Here is a 25,501-nt window from a genome sequence, read left to right as displayed (position 1 = left end):
GGAATTTGGAGTACAGTTTCTTCAAGGAGCAGAAGGTCTGGGGGTTCCCCCAGCCTCGCCTTGGGAGAGGGCAGCTTGGTGCACAAGTACGCAGCCCCTCCTTTGCTTCTGCAGATGTGGCACTCAGGAATGTGCCAGAGTGCTTATGCCAGAAGCTGAAGGGAAATTCCATCATCCTCCACCTTTCTGTATGACTTTCAGTTTCCTTTTTTGTCCACGCTTGCCCCAAACTGAGATACATATCTTGGCCTGAATCTTACTGATTAAGTGTTATATTGTAGCTAACAGCAGCCTTTAATTTATTGATCTAAAGCTTGTAGTTGCAATATGTTTGTTATTTTGATAGTACAAATGTTAACTAAAAAGTAAATGTAGGGCCAGCCCTGGTGGTCTAGTGGTTATGTTTGGTGCACTCTGCTTCAGTGGCCTGGGTTCAGTTCTCAGGCGCAGACCTACACAGCTCGTTGGTGGCCACGCTGTGGCGGTGACCCACATACAAACTAGAGGAAGACTAGCAGCAGATGTTAGCTCTGGGCAAATCTTCCTCAGCAAAAATAAATAAATAAAAAGTAACTATGTGATTACCATTTATATTTATGTGTGTATGTAATTTATATATAGAATTTTATGTGTAATTTATAATTACAGATTCTTTAAAAGATTTCAAAATTATTTAATATTAACTTATATTTATAATTAATTTAATGTATAGAATCAAGTGACTACCAAAACCAAATTATATAGATTTTGGTTTTGGTGATGATTTCATTCCGGTGCTGAAGCATCTATATGTATCTTACTTTTCCTTATGTTAAGAAAGAAACACTGTACACAAGTCACTGATGGAATCATTCATTTAGGCAAAAATGAATACAAATCTCTGTGGAAGCAGACTCTGCTGTAACTTGTTTACCAGTGTTTGCGAAAGAGGGCATCATGCATTTCTGGGAGTGAATTCTTCTTTGTAATTGTTTCCAGGGAAGGAGTTCTAAGCTTTAAAGATGGCCACGTTCGTAAGAAATGGCTGGTAGATATAGTCTGTGCGTGTGACCCACGGGTGGAGAAAAGCGCCCTCCAGCCTCCTCTCTGAGGCAAGGCTGCCGCCCCGCTCTCAGTTGGAGTTGGGTGTGATAAGGGAAAGGAGAATCTGTGGGACAACAGGGTTATTTTACTGCCTTACTCTTTTATGTGCTGGCAGAAATATCTTTTTCGAGCCTTTCCTCTGTCCTTCCCCTTCCAGTAATCTCCATGTGGGCTTTTCAATGTCCTGTATTATTTCTAAAGCTACTTTTCTTCCATGTGACTCGTGTTCCTATTTTCATAACTGTGAATGAAGTGTATTTTAGGATGGGTATACTTGGTATTTGAGTTTCATAGTAAATTTTCTTCTTTCTCTTCTTCCAAACACCCTTTTTCTTCATAACCAATTCTTATTTATTTATTTATTTATTTTTTTGAAGATTTTGTTTTTTTCCTTTTTCTCCCCAAAGCCCCCCGGTACATAGTTGTATATTCTTCATTGTGGGTCCTTCTAGTGGCATGTGGGACGCCGCCTCAGCGTGGTTTGATGAGCAGCGCCATGTCCGCGCCCAGGATCCGAACCAATGAAACACTGGGCCGCCTTCAGCGGAGTGCGCGAACTTAACCGCTCGGCCACGGGGCCAGCCCCTCTTATTTATTTTTTGACATTAAAACTTAGCAGAGAATTAAAAGTATCTTGAAGATCTTAAATAGAAGTTCTGCGAGAGCATTTCTGTTCTTATTAAGTTGACTATACCATGATTTAAACATTGATGAGATTACAGTTTCAGAATTTCAATAATCACTCTGCTGATCCTTTAAAATACAGTGTGGTTTTATTATTTTCCTTGTTTAAATACTTAGCAAAATTATTTGTGTTGTATGGTGCAGTTGTAGAAAAGATTTAATTTATGTAAATGTAAGCAAAACATTTTTTAAAAAGACTCTAATAGTTATCTTTCTCTACTCTTGACCAGATTAGGAAGAAGCAGCAAGAAGTCGTGGGCTTTCTGGAAGCTAATAAAATTGACTTTAAGGAATTAGACATAGCTGGAGATGAAGACAATAGGAAGTGGATGAGAGAGAATGTTCCTGGGGAGAAAAAACCTCAAAATGGGATTCCTCTGCCTCCCCAAATCTTCAACGAAGAGCAGTACTGTGGGGTGAGTGTTTGGTTTCTTGGAAAGTTCTGCGTGTGCGTCCATCGGAAATTGTTTAAAGCAGGTCAATTTCGAGGCAGTATTCGGAATTGTTCACAATTTTCAAGTCATGATGTATTTCTACTACCCAATACCTGGATTGTAGATCCATTGTGAATAATCAATATTTAAGATTTACAAAATGATGGAAACAATAAAATAATTTAGACGTTCTGGGGACCATTTTAAGTTCCTTATTTTATTTTGAAGAATTGAGATCACTCATTCAAACAAAATATGTATTTCGTTGGAAAGGAATTCTAATCAGCCTGGCAGTGTACACATCCATGCGCCCACACAGACACAGAGCGAGTCTTCATCGTCAGAAAGGATGACTTGCAGAAGGAAAGTCTTCCTACAGATTCAAGACGAATTTGTGTGAATGTATCTGAACAGTTTAAGAACAGTTCTGGACATTTTGATCACAACAGCAACTTCATTTTATATATTTAATAGTTCATTTCACTATAAAATTGCTTTTTCCTAACAGTTTACAGATTCTACTTAGTAAATCAATATAGCTGAAAAGAAACATTTAAAAACTCAAAGAATGGGGCCGGCCTGGTGGCGCAGCGGTTAAGTGAGCACATTCCACTTCGGCCACCTGGGGTTTGCCGGTTCCAATCCCGGGTGTGGACACGGCACTGCTTGACAAAAGCTGTGCTGTGGTAGGCGTCCCACATATAAAGTAGAGGAAGATGGGCACGGATGTTAGCTCGGGGCCAGACTTCCTCAGCAAAAAGAGGAGGATTGGCGGTGGAGGTTAGCTCAGGACTAATCTTCCTCAAAAACAAAAACAACTCAAAGGACTTTAGAACATGAGAACTGGAAGTATCTTAGGGGTCTTATCAACTTTCTAGGTCGTTTTTCAGATGCAGCAAGCAGGGCTCTGGAAGGTAGCAGGAACTGATCCGTCGTGCTGCAGAAGGCTGGAGCCAGGGGTAGGAATCCTAACTCACCTCTTCTCTTCTTGCTACATGAAACTGCTGGCCCTTTAGGTTAGCTTCTCTTTGCTATACCTTTCTCCTCCAAAGCAGGTGTCATCAAACTATAGCCTGAGGGCCAAGGCCTGCAGCTACCTGTTTTAGTCGATAGAGTTTTATAGGAATGCATCCACATGGATTCACTCACCTATCGCCTGTGGCTGATTTTGCACCATGGCAGAGCTGAGTGCTTGCAACAGAGACCTAAGACCCACAAAGCCAAAAATATTTACTGTCTGCCCGTTTACAGAAAAGCTTTTGGGCCTTTGATCTGAAGCATGAATGGTTTAGTTGTTGGGGGTTTCTGTTAGTTTCCAGGGCTGATGGATGAGAGTGCCACAAACTCAGTGGCTGTTGTGGGCTGAATGCTTGTCCATCCCCCACATTCACGTGTTGAGGCCCTAACCCCCAGTGTGGTGGTATTTGGAGATGGGGTCTTTGGGAGGTGATGAAGGTTAGATGAGGTCATGAGGGTGGGGCCTTCATGATGAGATTAGTGCCCTTATAGGAAGAGGAAGAGAGAGAGATCCCTCTCTCTTTGCCAGGTGAGCTTGTATCCAGAAGGTGACTGTCTGCAAGCCAGGAAGAGAACCCAACTATGCTGGCACCCTGGTCTCAGACTTCCAGCCTCCAGAACTGTGACAGAATACATTTCCCAGTCAACGGTATTTCCCAGTCAATACCCAGTCAGTGGTGTTTTTTTATGGCAGCCCAAGCTGACTATGACCATGCCTTAAGATATCAGAAATGTATTCTCTCCCAGTTCTGGAGGCTAAAACTTTGAAATCAAGGAGTCAGTAGGGTTGGTTTCTTCCGGAGGCTCTGAGAGAAAATCTGTTCTGTGCCTTTCTCCTAGCTTCTGGCGGTTGCCGACAATCTTTGACATTCCTTGGCTTCTAGATATATCACTCCCATCTCTGCCTCCATAGTCACATGGTGGTCTCCTTGTATGTCTCTCTGTGTCTTCCCGTGCCTTCTTATAAGGACAACAGTCATTGGAAGAGGGCCCACCCTTATCCAGTATGGTCTCCTCATAACTAATTACATCTGTAAATATCCCATTTCCAAATAAGGTCACTTTTTGAGGTTCTGGGTGGACATGAATCTGTGGGGACTCTATTCAACCCAGTACAGGGCTGCATGAGTTTACACGGCTGTGTTAGCATTCTTCAGAGGCTTAGCTCAAAGTCCCGTGGCTGTGGGAGTGTTTTCAAACAGTCTCAGTGTGGCCAGCACTTATTTAGAGGAATGTGTGGTTCAGTCCAACTCTCCTGTGGATTTAAGCTGCAGCTTCCCAGAGGTTAGAGAGGATTTCCTCTGTGAGGAAGTCCTCCCCTCCACCTCCCCCTCCAGCTCTCCCCATACCTTCCCCACCTCCCAACACCCCTACACCGTGACCCACGTTTCTGAGAATTGTGGAACTGTTGGATAAAGAAAGGGAGAATAAAGTTTTTTGGGTGGTGTAGTGGTGGTGGGCAATTTTTATTTTATTTTTTATAAAATATATTTTTTTAATAATTGAAAAATTAATACACGTGCACACTGGAAAATTAAAATGGTTCAAATTTTACCTCCAGTGAAAATATTCTCCCTCCCATTTCAGACCCCTGTCACTCTGGTTCCTTCCCCTGAGGTGGGCTGGCATCAGGGGCCCCATGCTCCAGGGAGCTCTCTACCTGTTTTAATGCTCTGCTCTCCCTGTCTTGAAACGCATAACAATTTTCAAAAAGGGACCCTGTGTTTCATTTTGCAGGGGGCCCTGCAAGTTTCGTAGGAGGTCCTGCTCTGACCAACCAATCTTGGCAATTTCTTGATTGACCTTCCAAAAATTTTCTGGGTATGTTTACAACTGTGTATCACTTAAAAATGGGAGTGTACTGTACACACTTCGTTTTTTCACTTGGTAACTGTATCTCAGAGATCACTGCGTACCTGCACATAGTCGTTGAATGGCTATAAAATGTTCCATCGTTCCATCGTATGCAACATAATTTATTGGTGCGGTCCTCTGATGGGAAGCATTCAGGTTGTTTTCAGTCTTTTGCCGTTACAAACAATGCTGCAGGAAATCTCTGTATCCATACAGACTTTGTATCCAGTATGAGCATATATATCGAGGATAAATTCCTAGAAGATGTGCTGAGTTAATGCATATATGCATCTCATATTAGAAATATTGGCAAATCGCCCTGTACTACAGTGGTACCAATTTACGTCTCCACTAGGCTAGTCTGACAGTGGCTAGTTCCCTGAGACTTCGCCTGTATGTTGCAAACTTTTGAATCTTTGCCAATCTATTGGATGAAAAATGTACTTTTGTGGCTTTGACTTGGATTTCTGTCTTTGTGAGTAAGGCTGAATACCTTTTCCTATGTTTCTAAGCTATCTGTGTTTTTTCTATGACTTGTATTTTCCTGTTGGGTTACAAGTAACGTTTATGGTTTGCCAGCATCTTTACTTATGAAGGAAAGTGGCCCTTTCACTACCATAGATATTGTAGATATTTCCCCATGTTTCTTATTTGTCTTTTGACTTTTTAAAGTGACATTTTTGGAATGCAGAACTTTAAAAATTTTTCGTGTGGACAAATTTATTAATTTTTCTTCTTTATGGTTCCTGCATCCCACATCTTGTTTAGAAAAGCTTTCTACACTCTAAAATTATCAAAAGAATCATGTCATGGTTTCTTCTAGTACTTCTCCAGTGAAAGTAGGATTTTAAATGTCTTCCTTTTGCTTATTTCAGCTGCCCTTTCCCATTAAGGGCAGCTACAGTAGAGACAATGTTCCAGTGTGCAGGTTGCAGTCTGTGCTAATGCCTGGGGTAAATTTTCTGCAGTTATCTTCTGCTATAAAAATAAAGCCTCAAAGGCATTTCTTATCCAGTTTTGCTGTGATCTAGCAATTTTTAAATTTTAGTTGTGGAGGAGAAAGAAGTTTTTTCAAGTGAAAAAAAAAGACTTCTATTTTTAAGATGTATTTTCCTATTATTACAAGTATGGATCTAATGAGATGAGCATACAAATTATTTTATGTTTAGCTGTTTTTAATACCTTCAGTTCTGCCTTCAGAGAGGTATTGGTAGTTTATCTTACTAACAGCTTTGCTGCATTTGCTTTTCTGCAGTCTGTGGACACTCTTAACAAAAGTGCATTAGTGAGGCAGAGGGCGTTGTTTCCAGAAAGTGGCTAAAAATGATTATTTGTATTGTAGGTTCAGATTTTAAAAGGAGGCTCAAAGGTTCTGAAGGATCTGTTAAAATGGCGTCAATCCAGATTGAAATGTGCTTGAAATGTGAGCTGTAAGAATAACTCTATGATTTACAGTGAATCACTGGTCTCTGAGGATTCTTGAATGGTCACCCGTGTGCCATCCCTGATGATGGCCGCAGGGAGAGAGAACCGCAAGGAGAAGCAGTGGATTTCTCTGCACCAGGGCGGTGAGAGGACTGGACGTCAGCAGTTCTGAATACTGCCGTGTCTCTGCCAGTGTGAACTCCTGCTGCTCTCTGCAGAACAGATGAAGATGTTATCCCAAGGGCAGGGCAGGCAGCTGGTAGCTGGAGAAAGGAGACACCCGACAGGAAGCCAGGCACAGAGGAGGCCAGCTTACCCGCCTGGCAGAGGGTACTAACTGGAGGTGGCAGACGTGTCTGTTGATGCCAAGTTGCAGTCTGTGCCTCTCAGCCCAGGTAAGGGCTGGGGTGCCCACCTGAGCCTGAACACAACCAAAGGGGACCTTGACCATTCAGCAGAGAGGCCAGTATCCTCAGGGCAGCGAGGGAGGGCAGGATGTCCGCCCAATTAGGGTAGGAGGAGGGCTCTCTCAACGCATCGATGTTGCTGAACAAGCTATTTTATGTCATTGAAAATTTAATATGAAATATGCCATATAGGATAAAAATATATAGTTTAAAGAGGGATAATAAAATGAACAACCATGTGCACACCATCCAGTTTGAGAAGCATGATATCACCAGAAATTGAGACTTCCGCTGTGTGCTTCTCCCCGTCATGTCCACGTTCCTCGGCCCCGGAAGGAGCCGCCGTAGTGGATTTTGTGTTCACCATTCCCATTCTTGTCTTTCATCTCCCGTGTGTAAATACCTGAACAGTACATTTTGTTTTGCCTATTTTTGAGCTTTATATAACTGGATTCGTGCTACCTGCATTCTTTGACTTGCTTCTTTCACCAACATATTTTAAAGATACGTCCATGTTGATTGGTGGTGTTCATGGCTTGTTCATTTTCACTGCTCCAGAATGGACACTGGTGTGTGTGTCAGTCTGTTTGGGCTGCTATAACCAAATACCATGGACTGGGTGGCTTATAAACAACAGAAATGTATTTCTCACAGTTCTGGAGCCTGGAAGTCCAAGATCAAGGCGTCAGCATGGTTGAGTTCTGGTGAGGGCCCTCTCCCTGCTTCATAGCTGGCACCTTCTCCCTGTGTCCTTATGTGATGGAAGGGTGAGGGAGCTCTCCGAGGCCTCTTTTATAAGGCATGAATCCCATTCATGAGGGCTCTACCCTCATGACCTAAACACCTCCCAAAGGCAACTTCCTAAGACCAACCATCTTTGGGAGATAGGATTTCAACACGTGAATTTTGGAGGGGACGCAAACATTCAGACCATAGCAGTGTCTGATTTTTGTCTGGTTTTTTGTCTGGTTTTTGGCTGTTACAAAGAGGCTGCTCAATGAATGCTCTCCGTGGGTCTCCCGGTGACATGCGAGTTTCTCTTGGTTCTGTAAGGAGGAATGGAATAGCTAGGTCATAGCTGTCAGCATGTTTAGCTTTTTTTTTTTGAGGAAGATTAGCCCTGAGGTAACATCTGTGCCCATCTTCCTCTACTTTATATGTGGGACGCCTGCCACAGCATGGCTTGATAAGTGGTGCATAGGCCCACACCCAGGATCCAAACCGGTGAACCCGGGCTGCTGAAGCCGAATGTGCGAACTTAACCACTGTGCCACCGGGTCAGCCCCTTCTCTTTTTTTGAGGTTATGCAAAACTACTGTATTTACAAAAATAGCACAAAATGAATTCAGCAGTAGATGCACATTGCACACTTCATTCACATCTTCGACAGCATAAGGTATTCAGTGCTGTGGAACTGAGTAAGAATACTAGCTTCAACGGCAGCTTTGAACACCCAGAGTCACATAAATTACACCAAGATGGGCGAATATTGCCCAAATAAAATTCTGCTGTTAGAACTGAAACACGTTCAAGGCCATTCAAGTTCAGGCACAGAGATACAAATATTTTGGAGCCCCATCTATTTGTTTGAAATATGTGACCTTACTTCCAACTTAGGTCTTAAACTTCTGTTTTACAAACTCCAGAAGGAAAATACAGAAGAAATCAATAAAAAGATTAAAAGTTTCTTTAAATGAAGGTCTGTTGGTGATTTATTTTCTAAATTTTTGTTTGTCTAAGAGACCTTTTCTGACAAATGTCTTTATCTGACTCTCATGTTTGAAAAATAGTCTCACTGGGTCTAGAATTCTGAGTTGATGGTTATTTTTTTTTCTAAACACGTTGAAATTATCATTTTATTTTCTTCTGTCTTCTGTGTTGCCGCTGAGAAGCCAGCTGTCACTCTAACTGCCGCTCTTTCGTAGGGAAACTGTCTTTCTTCTTCCCCCTTTCCTCCCCACCTCGTCCAGTTGACTGTCTCCCTCCTTCCCCCCACCCCTGCTGCTTTTAATAATCTTTCTCTGGGATGTGTCTATGTTTAGAGGTTTTTTTTTATTTATCTGGTTTATGATTATTGTTTGGGCTTCCTTAGTCTAAGGATTGGCATCTTTCGACAAGTCTAGAAAATATTTGAGCATGGCTTTCCCCCGTTATCACTGTTAGCTTCTAGAGCACCTGTAAGATGTTTCTGAGACCTTCTCATTCTGTTTTCCTATAATAATATTTCTTCCACATTTTTCATCTCTTTTTTCTCTCTCTAGGTAATTTCTTTGATTGACTCTTCTAGTTAGCTAATTTTCTCTTCTGCTGTGTCTGATTAGCTATTAATCCATCTATGTTAACTTTTACAATTCAGTTGTTACATTTTCATTTTGGGGAGTAGTTTTTGTTCTTTTCCAAATTTGCGTCATTGTTCTCTTTAGTTTGTTTATTTCTTGTGTTTTCAACCTTCTCTTTCACTTATTTAGTAAGTTAAATATAGATATTTTATGTTTTCTTCTTGATAATTCAAATATCTGCTCCTAATTTCTGACTCTGCTTTTTGTTATTTCTGTTGGCATTCACTCATGGTATGTTTTTATTTCCTTATTTACTTTGTGATTTTTTGACTTTGAACTGATCATTTTTTAAAACTTTATTTCTGGATACTCTTTGAGGCCTGGAATTTGTTTCTGCTAGTTTCCTGGGAGCTATATAAAAACTAGAACCCTTTTAAATTAAGATTTCCTTTGAAGATGTTTTGGACAACACATGTCATGGGAATTTGGACCACAAAGTCTCATGAATTCTGGCTTGTGGTTATGAATTCTCAGAGGAGAATGTTTTCTCCTCCACTCAACACCAAAGTTGAACCAGGAAAGTTTTCTTCCATTTTGTTCTGCATGGCGATATTATTCCTCATTTATATTTATATTGAGGGCAGAGCCTTCAACGGGGTTCTGGAGTGTGTGTTTGTGTATGCATGTGTGTATATGTATGCATGCATGCAACTGTGTATGCATGTACGTGCATATGTGTGTGTGTATGTATGTATGTATGTGTGTGTGTGTTATAAAACTCCCAACCTTGAGGTGGCCCGGGGCTTTATCCACTTCCCCTTTTCCGTTTGCAGTATCAAAGTGGGAGATAAAGGTCTGGGTTTGTCAGAAACTCTCAGCATGGGTGGCACCCTTGGTGTGTGCTCACTCTCAGGATTCCTGATCTCACTTGCTGTCATCTTTCCTTTTGTACCAGCTCAGCAATGCATTTGTACTTTTTCTTAATCTGGCTTAAAAAAAGTTCTTTTTTCAAGACAGTGTTTCAGGGCATCTAATCTGCCACGCTAACAGAAATGGAAGCTCAAAAACCATTCTATACTCATTATTTTCTATATCTATTTGTTAGCATTAAGTCAAAAATAATGACAAATTGTTCTTCACTCCTCTGAAATTCTGAAGAAGGTCTATGAACTTAAGTTGAGGCAAAAGACAATTTACTCAACTGTAAGAAAATTCTTGACTTGGAAGATTCCAGTGTTGGACAACTAGAAAAGTTGTTAGATCTTTGTCTATGGAATTTTTGGAAAATAGCATAAATTTACCTCCTTATATTTCACCTATTTACCAACACTGCCACTAATGTATTCTATCGTGTAATCTTTTAACAATGCCTAGTAAGTGTGTGCTCTGGGAATCGGTCAGAATTTCTGATACCAAGAGATCACTTACTCATGATGCCCTATTTCCTTTGGCTGAGCTTTGAGGCAACTTACAAAAATGAATTTAGTATAAAAGAATAAAATTAATCATTGAGAGAATCTGGACAACAGGTAGAAAAGAATAAAGCTGTGAATAAGATTAACACACAGGAATACCTAACATTTTCTTCTCAACATAGCTGGCCTGTGTTTGGTTTTACGCTTCTCAACACACAGTTAAGAGCAGGGTAAGCAATAACGCAACTAAGTTGGTTTGAGAATTTTCCTGTTCAGGCCAGGCCAGACACACTGCTGTTCGAAGTGAGCGGTTTTTGCTACACTGTTGAAACAGTGTTTCAGCAGTGACAAAGATTGGCAGTAATTAAGTAGTCTGGGGGAATATGTTTATGTTTTAATGATAGAAAATGAAGCTCTTCTCAGCTATTGCCAACCACATGACTGAAGAGTTGGTTTAGGGCTGGACTCACCTGGGGAAGGAGGTCACTCTGGGTGGGGTCTGGGGTGTGGGGTGGAGCCTCATCAAGCTTCAGATTTCAATTTGCTACCAGGTTTCACATCACTCTACAGTTTTCCCCATTTTGCCAAAACAAGCACGGCTCTAAGCCCTCCACAATCTTGTGGCTCCTGGTGTCTGAAGGTTCCTGAGATGAGTCTGGGCCCCTAGAAGCTGCTGTAATGACAGTAGAGAAATCCTGTGTTGTCTTAGTCTCAGCTGATCAGAGTCCAAATCCATAGTACCAAATTACAAGGAAACCAGCTAAAGATGTGAGACATCTGTAGAAGCCTTTTACTGGGCATATCTGAGTTTGTGTGTGTGTGTGTGCATGCACACACATGCATGCGCACACACATGCATGTTTATTCTCACTGCACTGTAATAGGCACAATGAAAGTGTGTAAAAATGTGAATTTCACGGTTAGATTTTTTATTTTGGAGTTGGTTATCTTTGACAAAGCAAACTGGGATCACCTTTTGAGTTAGCTCCTAACTTAAGTAAATAAATAAAAATTAGTAAATAAAAAAGATCAGCTTGGGTAAATACACTGGCTCACAATTGTGCAGTGGGTTCAAACATTCTTTTTCTTTGCTTCCAGGATTTTGACTCTTTCTTCTCTGCAAAAGAAGAGAATATTATTTATTCGTTCCTTGGTCTGGCTCCCCCTCCGGGCTCTAAGGTAAGCCTGAACACGCCATTGGGCCCAATACAGGTCATAATAAGTGAAGATAGAAGTCAGCATCCAAGACTGTTTAATAAATGGTCATATTTAAGTTAACATGGCTTTAATACACTCTTTACTCTGAGGAAGTCTTATACATAGCAAAAATATAAGGTTTTTACTAAAACATGTTCCTAAACTATGCTTTTCATATTTTTTCCCTGTTTACACCTTGTGATAGGAAATTTTCCAGTATCTAAGTTAAGAAATATCATTGCATTCAGTAATCTAAGTGGATTCATTAAATTTATAAAAATGAGTTCTCAGGTTGTGTTTATGAAATTGTTTTGTTTTGATTTGACTTCTTGTATAGCTTATGTTAGTTAATTTTATAATGATATATACCCCTATATTAATTATTTCTATTTAAAATGAATTGAATTTTGCTTTTTTAGTCTGATAAAGAGGGAAAAAGAAAGATCTAGACATAAGAACAAGATAAATTTCACCAGGGTTTTTCCTTTGGTGTTGTTTCATCTTTGCTTATGTATAATCATGTTAATTAAATAGAGAATTATGCCAATAAAGCTAATATCATGACTTTGAATGTCTCATGGCTTCAGCATAGCCATAGCACTGCTCCGGATTCTATCTTAGGTGCAGTGGGGACATTGTAAGGATTTTAAGCAGAGGAATGACGTGATCTTATTTCCTTCTTTAAAACTCATTTTGGGGGCCAGCCCCGTGGCCGAGTGGTTAAGTTCTTGCACTCTGCTGCGGCAGCCCAGAGTTTTGCTGGTTCAGATCCTGGGAGAGGACATGGCACCGCTTGTCAGACCATGCTGAGGTGGCATCCCACGTGCCATAACTAGAAGGACTCACAACTAAAATATACAGCTATCTACTGGGGGGAGTTGGGGAAAAAAACCACCTCATTTTGGCTGCTGTGGGCTGAATGATTACAGAGCTGCAAACTCTGAAAGTAACGTAGTTGAGACGGTGACTTGAACTAGGGCAGTGGGGCTAGAACCATGCAGAAGCCGAGGATTTTAGGGTCTATTTTGGAGGAAGAATTGATAAGACTTGCTGATGGACTGAACCTGGGAGTGGGGATGGAATGAATGGTTACTCCTAGCCATTGGGTGTAGACGTCCATTCCATGAAGGATCGTACATACAGGGGGTGTTAAGTTTGAACAAGACATCTAAGTGAAGAAGTGAGGTAGGCAGTTGCAGACTGATCTGCATCTCATTGAGGTCTGGTTGAAAATGCACTTGTGGAAGCCAGGAGCACGTGGATGGAGTCAAAGTCGTGGGGTATGGTGAGGTTACGCAATGAGAGAGGGTCGTGCTAGGGGGTTCTCCAAGCTTAGAGCTGGATAGGGGATGAGGAGAGGCTGGCCGGGGAGGCTAAGATGGAGAGTCTCTGAGGCAGGAGGGGACCAGGAGCGTGTGGTGTGAAAGCTGCCTCAGAGAGGTATTTTTCACAGAAGAGGGTGAGGTTGGTTGTGTCCAACACTGTTGAGAGATTGCGTCAGGTGAGAATAAAAGAGTGACCCGTGGCTTGGACAACGTGGAGGTCATTGGTGGCCATGACAAATAGTTTCTGAGGAGGGGTGGAGCCAGAAGCCAGGCGGGAGAGGTCGAAGGAAAACTGGTGGTGAGAAGCAAGGCTTATGTAGAGTCAGTTATCTCCGGGGAATTTCCCCAAGAAGAGGAGGTGTCAGGCGTCCTAAAAGTGCTTACTCATTCCCCGCCCCTGGAGATGGGGCAGAGCCCCTGCACTCCCTCCTTGCTGCCAGTTCCCAGCTTTCTTGCTCCTCCCCACCCTCTAGACAATTCTCCCCTCTCTTCTGAATCCAAGTTCTCTCTCAGTAGACATCTCCCACATTCCTACTACTTCTCAATCCCCTCTTCCCAGACCCTAGACCGGCGGATGGTGGGAGGGTGGAGTCTAGTTTTACAACTATAGACTCAGCAGGGGTTTTCAGAACAAATGGGATTTTCCTATCCCTGGTCAACAATAATCTGGCAAAGCTTTGAAATGAGAGTTTTCCTTTAATCTTTCATGGGTCAGCTTCTTAGAGCTACCCTCTCCAGCAAGGGTCACAATAAACAGAATGGAGAGAGGGGGAGTAGAAAAATTCACGGCAAATCCCAGGAATCGTCTTTTCTTCATTTCTTCCCTTGGCAATGTTCTTTATTATTTTTTAATTCCTTTTCTTGTAACATTATGATTTTTTTTCGTGTGGCTGTAGTCTCCATAATGATCATTTAAAATTGTGTCTAATACTCTTTAAATTGATGTATCCTAATTGACTTGTCATTCCTTTATTTTTTATTTTTACTTATTGTATCATAAACTTGTTTATGCTGTTACAGTCTCATAAGGGCCACTGAAATAGTTCGTATAATATTCTATCAAATTGGCGTGTCATAAGTTTTACTGTATTTTTGAACATTTGTTGCTGACAGTTTTTTTTATTGTATATAACTCTGCAGTGAGTGTTGCCACGAAATAGCATTTTCTTTTGGAATATTTCCTTAAGATGCATCCCCAGTAGCGTTTTTAGTGAGATAAAAGTGCATGAGTATTTTTATGGGATTGAAATGTGCCACCAAATTGCTCTTCAGTGAGATCATAACATTTATCCTGCCGCACCGTGGCTGACCAGCCTCCCTGAACCAGCAACGAGCATGTTTAATCTCCTTGATTTTAGCACCATCAGATTCTATTTTAAAATTTTGTTTCTGACTTTCTTGTGCTATGAAGAGAGACTGTGGTGTGAGGAATGTCTATCTTAAGTGCATCTTTGTAACCCAATGTGTACTTTCATTTATCTATGAAAAGACAGTTTTTTGAATACTAAGTTAATATGTACATACTATTGTAAAGGTCGAATAGTCCTACAAGGATTATTACAAAAAGCGGTAGGCCCTGCCTTAACCGTGAACATTGAACCTTTCTTTTCCAGTTTTTTTTGGGTGCAGAATTCCAGGTTGGATGTTATTTCGCCTTGGAACCAGGAAGGCGCTACTCTGAGTTCTTTCTGGCTTCCAGAGTTGCTGTTGAGAGAATTGATGTCAATCTGTCTCCTGATCCTTTGTTTGTGCCTGTTTTTGGTTTTCTCATTTCTGGGAGATTTTAGGATCCTATCTTTTGTTTTGAAGTTGTATGATGAGGTGCTTGGGGTAGGTCTTTTCTTCATTATTTGTGCTGGGCACTTGCTGGGCTCTTTTAATCTGGAAAGTCATGTCCTTCAGTTCTGCAAAGTGTTGGGGGTACTATTTCTGTGGTCATTCATTTTTCATTAGTTTCTGTTTTCTTTTCTTTGTCCTTTTTGGAATTTCTCTTATTTGAATGTTGGGCCTCCTAGACTAATTCTCCACTTTTCTTATCTCTTCTCTCTCATTTTCCATGTTTTTGTCTTTTTTTTTTACTTTCTGGGATATTTAGTTAAATTCCTATTTTATCTTCCCTCCACGAGCAATACATGTGTTGTTTTGTATTTTTAACGCCTAATTGGTATCCTGTTTTTTAGAATGTTCTGCAACTTGCTTTGTAACAAACAGCGTTATGTTTTGCGATGTATCCATACTCATATGTGTAAATCTATTTTTTCAGCCTCTGCTGTGTGTCATCTTATCTCATTAAAAAAATGTGTACTCTCAGTTTTTAGCTTGCGTCCTGATTCGTGCTTAGGTGCTGTCATACTGCATGACATACTCTTTAACTAAGTGGAAGAACAGGATGGCCGTGGAATTATAAAACATGGCCTAGAGACCTAAGAGGCCTACCAGTCCAGAGTCTTCTCTTCCCAGAGGAGGAACTTGAAGCCCAAGGGGTTTACTCGATTTGCATAAAGATACTGCACTAATGAGCGGCACAGTCTGTGCTAGAACCTTCGTGTTGTCAGCATTGCTTGGGTTTATGGGTATTTACACGTCTGTACATGGAGAAAGTCCTTCAAGTATCCTTTGGGAAGACACTTGATGATTTATGGAAATGATATTATTTGTCACAGTGTCATTTTCTAGTAAACAACATTGTGGCGACGTGTCAGCAAGGAAATTAATCTTGCTCAAGCTAAAAATACACACTCTTGACAATTACATAGAAATGTATGCTTATAAAATGGTATTAAGCATCATGAGCAGTATTACTGGTGTTAGACAATTTTTCTTGTCTTAGGCAGGCAATATCGAGCCAGTTTTCCCAAGAGGGCTTTGTGAGTAAGCGGTGGCTCCATAATGTCAACCTTAGTTCTTTAAAAGCGTCTGGTTGTGTCTGAGTAAATGAGCCTCATTCTTAATACCGCACTCCAGGCAAGGCCTTGGTTACATAACCAGTTCCAGTTATGCCCTGGTAACAAGAAACATGGATTCTTATTGAACCTAGGCAAATGATGATATTGCCATGGAATGTAAAAAGATTTGAGAAGAATTTTCAAACTCTGGAGGGGTTCGGCAGAGAGATCATTTACAAATGTTTCATTTCAACGTACAAAAGCAGAGTCTACTACATGGTCATGATTTATAAAAAGCTTAAGAGGAAAGACAGAGGGCTTCTTTCTATATCCAGAAAATAGGACATTAAAATAACATCAACAATATTCCAAACAAAAATGACAATTACCCCTCATCGATTCATTCAGTCCTATGTAGTTAATTCCTGTTCCATTGGATCTGGGGTTAGCAGTCTGATGAACCCAGCTACTTCTCAACTAGAGTTCTGGAATCCTGGCTCAGTCCACTGGTATAGTCTCAAAGTTCTTTAAGTGATGCCATCAGAAGCCTAGACCCAAAAGCACCCGGCATATAATCCTTTTCTTTGGGGCTCTGGGTCCTTCTATGTGGAAGATGAAGCATTCTGGCCTGTAGCTGGTTGCAAAAGTTTTCAGGAAAGTGTCAAAGTAAAACAAGCTAAGAAAAATATCTGTGGGTGACAAAAGACCTAAAGTGACTGTGATTAATCTTTTACCAATTATTTTCAAAGGTGAAAGAATTGATGAGAATTATACCCAGAATAATGCACCTGACAGGAAAATTTGGTTGTTTCCGTGGCATGCAAAAGATAATAATAAAGTCAATCCAAGAAAGTTTTAGACAAAATATCTACAAATGTAATCACTAAGCCTATTTTTAAAGAAGACAGCAAACATTATATCTTTTCTATAAAATGGATGAACAGGGGAAAAAATCTTGATATAATAATCACCCATAATATGCCATGAATATACTAAGCATACGTACCATGCAATATACCACAAATGCCAAGCATCTTCTTACCATATATGGTAGGACTATATCAAGAATAATCAAGTAAATGAGATTCAGGATGTCTGAAGTAGATCCTAGATATCTGTATATTAGTAAAATGATACGAGAGGTAATGAGAATCTCTGACTGAAAACTGCTGTCCTAGAATGTGCTAGATTGAAATTAATGAAGCAAAGATTTGACCAAGTTAACATGTAAAGATATAACTGAAGCTATGATTGCTGACCTATACCATTGTCGTCAAATACCAGGCAAAGAAACGCTAGAGTCAGTGTCTTTTATACATTATTTTAGTCAGGGGAATATTACTAAGATACCAGTGGGAAATATCCTGTTATCCATGTAATTAGATTTTCCCCTAACTGGTAGCCATAGGTACAGTGGTGAGAATGTCAAAGCCTTGCATTTACAGGACGCTCTTGGGGTGTGACTGACTATTCAGGGTCAGAGTTTGAATGTCCCGGTGAGCCCTGTCCCCGTGGCGGCCGCCTCACGACACTCTAACATTCCCAACAGCGAGACCAACGTTGCTCAAAAGAGGCTTCAGATCCCTCTGTTGAGGCCATGGCGGCGTCTTCAGTGGAGGATGGATCTGCCCGTAGAATGCATCCGAGTCTGAGGAATGAGGCACAGATGATACATCCGAGTAACACAACTTTGGGCCCCAAATGACGTGTGATTAAAAGCTTTGATATTCCTTTTCTGATATGATTAGTGAATTCCTGTTGAAAGCAATTTTGAGTGAAGGCAAAAATATTTCAATAAGGGCAGCGTTTCCCTGTAACCTGGAGGAGGAAGAGCACACTGAACACACGATTCTGGTGCCTTCCAATGAGGGAGCACAAAGGGAAGAAGCAGAGGGAGATTTGGAGAAACATTTGACGGGAACCGTAAAGGACGTGAATTTGGGGCGGAAACAGACATTCTGGAATTTCCTACTTTAAAACTGCAAGATGAGCAAGAGAGAGAAAGGACACTGTCATGGCCCGCATTGTGGGTCAGGAAGATCCACAGGGGACAAACATCAAACACAAAATAAAACACAGAGAAATAGAAATCACGAGGGAAAGCCAAGAATCTGGACATCAGATACAGGAGACCTAATATGTGAGTAATAGGAGTTCTAGAAAGAACAAAGACCAGATCGGAGAGAACTAGTCATTAAGGAGACACCGGAGGGCCTTCAGGTGAAGATGCTGCTGCAGCCTCCCCCTCTGGCCCCTGGTCTTGCGACTGCGCAGGAAAACCAGAGAGGGTGCTGTGCGAGGACCAGACACTATGGAAGAATCTCTGAAAGCTGGAACACCAAAGGCGTTGGTTTGAAGAAGGAAACCAAGGCCCTGCCACCTGCCGAAGGTGGGAGTGGTTTAAGGGCCCTCCACGCCCCCAGGTGGCACATTCCGCTGCAGAAGGGGCCCTGGGCATTGATTTGGAGCCGCCTGGCAAATGGAACCCTCTCACTCCACCTCCATGCTGCCCTGAGTCCAGGCAGCGGTCAGCGGTCAGCAGAGGCGCCTGTCCCTGGGCAGAGCAGTGAGTGTGAGCTGGGTGGGGAGGCAGGGCTATTGTGAATAATGCTGCTATGAACGTGGGTTTGCAAATCATTCTCATCTTTTAAGTGTTAACTCCCTCTTGAATCTTCTTGCTTTGGTTTATTCTCCTCTTGTTTTTCCTTTTCTTTTTTTTAATTTTTATTTAAAAAAATTTAGTCCAGAGTTTATAGTCATTTTCTGTTGGAGGGTGATTTCAATAGAAGATTACTTGGCTATGCTGGAATTGGATTTGTCAGTGAAATCAGATTTTAGCAAAGATTGAGCCATATGTTATTTATAAGAGCACAAAAAAATTTGAAAATTATCTTTATTTTTGTATCATGTAATTGTATGCCTAGAAATCTCTAGAAACCCCAATAAAATTCATTAGAATTAATAAGATAGTTTATTAAATTTCTGGATAAAAGAAAAATATACAAAAATTAGTAACTTTCATTTATATCACCAATAACAAGTAGGAAGTTAAAATGTAAAAAAAATCTCACTCACAATAGTGATAAAAATCTAGGAATGTTTACAAGTAAATTTATCAAGACACATATTTGGCTTCATATTATGAAGAACCTAACTTAATTTTATTCTGAAGGATGCCAGTAAATACTAAAGTCATAGACCAATGATGTTCCTGGATAGGATGATTTAACAGTAAGAAGTGAACATTTTCTAAACAGATAGATTTAGTGCTATTTCAATCAAAAGTCTATTTAAAAATTTTTGACACTAGAAAAAAATGATCTTGACATTTATTGGAATAATAAATGTCTGAGAAGAGCCAAGAAAATTTTGAAGAAGACTTTGTGTAGCAAGTTGCCTTTCTGAATATTAAAATTCATGTTAAAAGAGATGATGATACAAGCAGTATATTGGCTTGAGAACTGATAAATACATCCACGAATATGTTTATATATTGATGTATAAAGTAGTGTATTAACAGATCCAATTATATATAGAACTTAGTAAATGAGAAAAATGACATCTTAATTCAGTTGGAAAATGAGGGTTTATAAATAGTTCAGGCATAATTTGCCATCTATTTGAAAGGGAAGAGAGATGTACTTTACATTATATGCTAAATTAAGTTCCAGAGGCATTAGAGCTCTAGCTGTTAATAACGAATGTAAAATAATAGAACTACATTTCAGAGAATTCAAGTTAGATAAATTTATTTGTATAAAAGGCTAAAAACTGAAAAGAAATACAAAAAAATTTGTAAAAAATGATAGACTGGAAAAAATTTATAATCTGACAAAGGGCTCATATTTCTATATATAGAGAACCTCTAAAAATTTATACTAATAAAAAAATTGATAATAAAAGACAAACAACTTAAGTAAAAATGGGCAAAACACAGGAAGGCAGTTATCTGAACAAGAAATGTAAGTGGCTAAAACTCGTGAAAAACGTGCTCTTCCTTTTCAGTAATTAGGAAAATGTAAATGAAAACAAAAAGAAAATTACATTTTCTCCCCAACAGATTGACAAAGATTAAAAAGCAATCATCATCATTTGCGATGATGATAAAGGAAAAGAGGACATTCACATATTACTATGGGAATATGAATCGCCATGATTTCTTTTTTTGGAAAGAAATATAGTTAAAAAACCCCACCGGGGCCGGCCCGGTGGCGCAGCGGTTAAGTGCGCATGTTCTGCCTCGGCGGCCCGGGGTTCACTGGTTCGGATCCGGGTGTGGACATGGCACTGCTTGTCAAGCCAGGCTGTGGCAGGCATCCCACATATAAAGTAGAGGAAAATGGGCACGGATGTTAGCTCAGGGCCAGTCTTCCTCAGCAAAAAGAGGAGGATTGGTAGCAGATGTTAGCTCAGGGCTAATCTTCCTCAAAAAAACTCCCCCAAACCAAAAAACCCCCACCATTTTATTAAGTTTAGCAGAGTGTTGTTTGTAAAGGCATAAACGTGTAAACTTTCTGAACAACCATCAACTGGGAAATATTTGAATAAATTATTATATTTTTAATATTAAGCAATTTTAAAAAGAATGTGGTAGAACCATACGAATTAACCTGGACAAATGTCCATGATATAATAAGCTAAAAAAATCAAATTGTTCATAGTATGGTCCCATTTCTGTTTTAAAAAAACACAAAAATAGAACAAAAATTAGAACCAACCCCCCCAAAATAGCCTCTATGAATGTATTAGGATAGAGTTAGGTATGTATCAGATTTTTAATGTTGATTATCATAGGAGCATGGGACTGGAGGGTGCGTATATGGGTTAATTTGTTCCCACGATTCTGAAGTGCCTTTTTAATAAAAACAACCTATTTTTCCAGTTTTGTTGAGATATAATTGACATTTAGCATTGTATTAGTGTAAAGGGTACAACATAATGATTTGATATATGTATATACTGTGAAATGATTGCCACAAGAAGTTTAGTTACATCACCTCACATAGTTACAATTTTTTGTGTGTGTGTTGAGAAAAATAATCTAATATTTTAAAAGACTTGGAACCACTGGGTAAGGGAAAAAAAGCATAAAGTAGGAGGTGTGGACCTAGCCCTGCCCCTAACTGGCTGTGTGACCTTTGCTGCCTTTATGTTCTTGTCACTAGCCTGTGAGTGGTAGCGAGTGTCCTACTTACTTAGATTACAGTGTTGCTGTGAAGCTAAGATGAGGAATGAAGACAAACATAATTTGAATAGTTCAAAGATGTTGACATTCAAGCTGTTATTCTCAAGAAAATTCTCAAACATTCTCAATTTATATGATGCAGGTGAAAAAATCACCCGAGGAAGCATCTTCCCTTCCCAATGGCGACGTAGTGGGAGAGGCTCAGGGCACCACAGAGGTAAGAGTTGGTATGTCGAACCATCTTCCCACAGACCAGGTTTCTCAGTATGTCTACTTGGTTCTCATCTTTCTATATCTATTTGTCTGCCTGTTGGTCTACCGTTTCTATCTATCTATCTATCTATCTATCTTTCATCCATCCATCATCCATCCATCCATCCATCCGTCCATCATCCGCCCATCATTCATCCATCCATCATCCATCCATCCGTCCATCATCCGTCCATCATCCATCCATCATCCGTTCATCATTCATCCATCATTCATCCATCCATCCAACCATCTTTTTTAAACTCTAAAATTATAAAGCCTCTCTCCGAAAGCAATAGAAAACAAACACTACCTAAATATTGAATCTTTTGGAGTTCATAAGCCTTAAATGGGTGAGTTGAAACTCCTGATTAGGGAGTTTATTATTCCATCATGCATGTGAGTCAGATCTATTGACTTACACCAACAGATTGAATCAGCAATCTTGAGAGGTAGCAATCCTATCCTCTAGTGGATAATGATCTAATAAATAGGAGGTCCACGTTTGCTCCATTTATATTCTGTGTATCTAAATAAGAAAACCACAGTACGTGTGGTCTGGTGTTTTCTTGGAAGCTTATCTAAGGTTAGTGATGCTGTGGGTTTCCTTTATGACCAGGGAACAGAGAAGGCTGAAGAAAGTGGAGAAAATGAGGCACAAAAAGAGGACAATGAAGATGCAGGCAACCTTGCTGAATCCCAGGAGAAAAATGTGAGTGTTTGCTTTTTTCACTGTCATTTCACTGGATTCAATTCTGCTCACCAAACATTTATTGAACTTCTACCAGGTGCCAGGAATCATTCTGGGTACATAAGAGTGAGCATGAAAGGAATGAGCTGAGGGCTTAGCCAGGGAGGAAGCAGGCAATTTTCATTTAACATGTTAACTGCTGTGGTTGAGGTGCGTAAAGGGCTAAAAGGAAGCCAGAGGAAGGACCCTGAACCCAGGCCCGGAGGGACAGGCTAGACAAGGCTTTAAGAATTTGTAGCTGAGTTGTTAGGGTTAGCTTAGGTTCAAGTTCTTTATAAAACGAGGACCTTCTTCCTTGATCATGGGTGATGATGGACTCCCAGCATACACACACCACGAGCACTACCCAGTGGGGACACAGAACTAAGGGGGTGGGGTGTTTTGTGGGGAGCCAACAGGAGCTGAGGATAGAAAGGGGCCCTTGGAAGGGAAAACCGACACAAAATTAAAATCCAGTTGGGGGAATCACAGGTCCCAGCTGATCCAAGGCCTGCCATCTAATTCTAAAGGGGTTCCGATTAAAGAGCCACAGGATAAAGGATGGGGGAGTATGTCAGGGGAAGGACACTGTGGTTTCTAGAAGCACCAAGCTGAGATAATGGGGGACCAGGTGGGCCACTTAATCAAGGAATTCTAAAAATGTGGCTGGGAATCCAGGTAAGGGGGAGACTCCGGTGCAGAGGGAACCTGAACCGGAGGGGTTGCTGGCGTGGGGCTGAGGCTCCTCTTAGGAGCGTGCCAGTGGGCTGCTGCACTGGACCAGCTGTAGCAAAGACTGTCTACCAAACCCTGATGGTTTGTGTTTTTACCTACTCATTGATTCCAGGAGAGGTGCGGACAGCTTTTCAGACAGGAGCCTCATTCTGAGTAGATGGAATGTGACTAGGAAGGGTGCTGAGCGTGACAACCACGCTAGGGAAAATGAGGCGTGTGGAGTGGGCATCAATTTGTCTTTATCTTAGGGAATTTAAATTTCTGAGATGCCAGGGCAGTAAATTCCCTCCTATTTGAAGACTGCTATTTCAAAATGTTGATAATTTAAGACTCTGAAGTTTTTATTGTTTTGAAGAAAGATGAAATCTTCAATCTTGACCTCGAAGTTAGATGGGGCTTCACAGCAGCCTGTATAATTCAGAAACAATAAATGTTAAATTAAATAGAGTGACAGTTTCATGATCTTGAAATTAAAACAAAAATCTGTGTTTTTGTAATTTAAACTTTGCGTGAATCGCCTAATGCAGTTTTACAGTGTTATTGATTTGTACTTTGAAATTCAATTTGCTTCTTTTAAGATGGAGAGACACAGGTAAGACCCATGAGACTTAGAGGAAGGGAGCAGTGTTATAACCAGACCCTGCCTCCCACAGCAAGGGCAAGGTTTGCTCCAGCTTCTCAGCCGGTGGGCCGGGTTAGTTCAATGACGTGATAAGCCAGCCAGCCTGGGCTTCTCCTTGTTACGATATTTTAACATTATGAGCCCTTTCCAAAGTAGATTATAATCCTGTGCATCTTGATAGGAATTTACGAAAACCATTTTTGTGATTTTTGCATGGGCTGTGATGAATAAATGACTAAGTAAAAGACATTTTTATTTTAGATGACTATATTGTTAACATTAATTATCAAACTCACTTTTCAACTCTTTAATAATATTTATTCTACATAAAGGCGAATTCTGACTTTTTCCCATTTGACAAGGGATACGTGCTCTTTGACTTACTTTAATTCACTTAAAAAATTAATAAAGGGGCTGGCCCGGTGGTGTAGTGGTTAAGTTTATGTTCCACTTTGGTGGCCCGGGGTTCGCCAGTTCAGATCTTGAGTGTGGACCTACGCACCGCGTGTCAAGCCATGCTGTGGCAGGCGTCCCACATGTAAAAAGTAGAGGAAGATGGGAACGGATGTTAGCTCAGGACCAGTCTTCCTCAGCAAGAAGAGGAAGATTGGTGACAGATGTTAGCTCAGGGCTAATCTTCCTCAAAAAAAGAAAAAGGAAAAGAAAAAAAGCCACAATTTGTCAGTAAACGAGGTTGAAAATCGCATAATAACATGCTTAGCGTTGAGATTGAATATATAGGAAAATTGACTGAAATTTAAAAAGGAGACAAAGACGATCTGATATTGAGAATCCTTGCTGGAAGGACCACCTGTTTGCTGATACAGTTTTAGGGTTTGTTTTTAAAGGTTGATATAGGACTGCTGGCTCAGCCACTTGTCATCACCTCTCTACCCGCAGGCACCCAGGCTTCGGTGGGCTTAATTGGAGTAAACAGAAAGGCTAATTGGATCCCTGCGTTTCACCTTTTTAACACTGATTTTCAAAGTAGTAGACACATCCTAGTAGGCTCTTCTAGATTTGACAATTCAGCTAAACCCACAGCTTTACGACAAGAACTCCGGCTCTGTTGGAGGCGGTCTTGAGGAGACTTCTGGGTCCTTGCTTTCTGCTCCTCCCAGCCCGCTGTGTGGAAAGAGCGCTGCCCCCTGAGCGTCCCCCCTTAGCCCACATGCCGAGAGGGGTGTGGAGAATGTGGTCTCAGTGGGCCTAGATTTGGCTCCTAAGACTCGTGGGCAAGGCATGCCAGCTTCCTTTGTTTCTGTGGACGTCATTATGTCTGCTTCCTGCCTCCACCTCCTGGCTGGCGGGAAATGCAATGTGAGCAGTGTTTCGCAGACCCTCTCCTCCCTAGGGACTTTGAGTGCCCGCAGAGTCTTCACTGAGGACTGGAAGGGGAGGGAGCTCTGGTTCTTTGCCATGAGCATGTCATGACGTGGCTTTTCTGCTGCCTGATGGAGCCATCAAGCACTGGTCCCTCCGCGTGGGTCAGATCCTCTGCCCTGGGTGGACGTGGCTGTGCCTCTCACAGCGACCAGGGCTCTGACGGCAGACAGCCGCTGCCCGGTGCAGAGGGCCCCTGCTGCCTGAATGCCCCCGTGGTCCCTGGCTTCTTCGGGCCCGTTCTCTCTTCAGTCTGGCTGCTCCCATCTCCTCAACTCCAAGCCCTAAGCTCCAAGCCCTTTTTCCAGGGACCATCCAGCTTCGTTGCCTCTGTTAGCCCTGGGTTTTGAAAAGCAAGGCCTAGAATTTCTTCCCTAGGGGTGGAGAACCGGCACAAATATGTAGCTGTCTTCTTGGAGTGTGGGGAGGGATGGTAGCTCTGCTCTCTCTCCCCAGTTTTGTGTAGTAGGGAGGACAAAAAAATGAATTCGTATCCTGGTATTCAGCCACACTATTTATGACAAGGAATACAAACATATTCTAAACTTTTATTCTGAAATAATTATGGCCTTCCAGGGACATAGTTCAGAGT

General features: G+C 41.1%; 1 protein-coding gene across 1 annotated transcript in view; it reads left to right on the top strand.

Moving 5' to 3' along the window:
• LOC124234320 (SH3 domain-binding glutamic acid-rich protein-like) overlaps window positions 1-25,501 on the top strand; it is a 49,234-nt gene that overhangs the window by 4,452 nt on the left and 19,281 nt on the right. The window contains exons 2-5 of the mRNA XM_046651635.1: window positions 1,998-2,183; window positions 11,697-11,777; window positions 21,333-21,407; window positions 22,059-22,151. Coding sequence (XP_046507591.1) covers window positions 1,998-2,183; window positions 11,697-11,777; window positions 21,333-21,407; window positions 22,059-22,151 — 435 coding nt within the window. The remainder of the gene's footprint in view (window positions 1-1,997; window positions 2,184-11,696; window positions 11,778-21,332; window positions 21,408-22,058; window positions 22,152-25,501) is intronic.

The sequence above is a fragment of the Equus quagga genome, unplaced genomic scaffold, assembly GCF_021613505.1.
Source record: "Equus quagga isolate Etosha38 unplaced genomic scaffold, UCLA_HA_Equagga_1.0 73442_RagTag, whole genome shotgun sequence".
NCBI lineage: Eukaryota > Metazoa > Chordata > Mammalia > Perissodactyla > Equidae > Equus > Equus quagga.
Note: the sequence above shows the minus strand (reverse complement) of the source record. Positions and strands in the feature narration are given on the sequence as shown.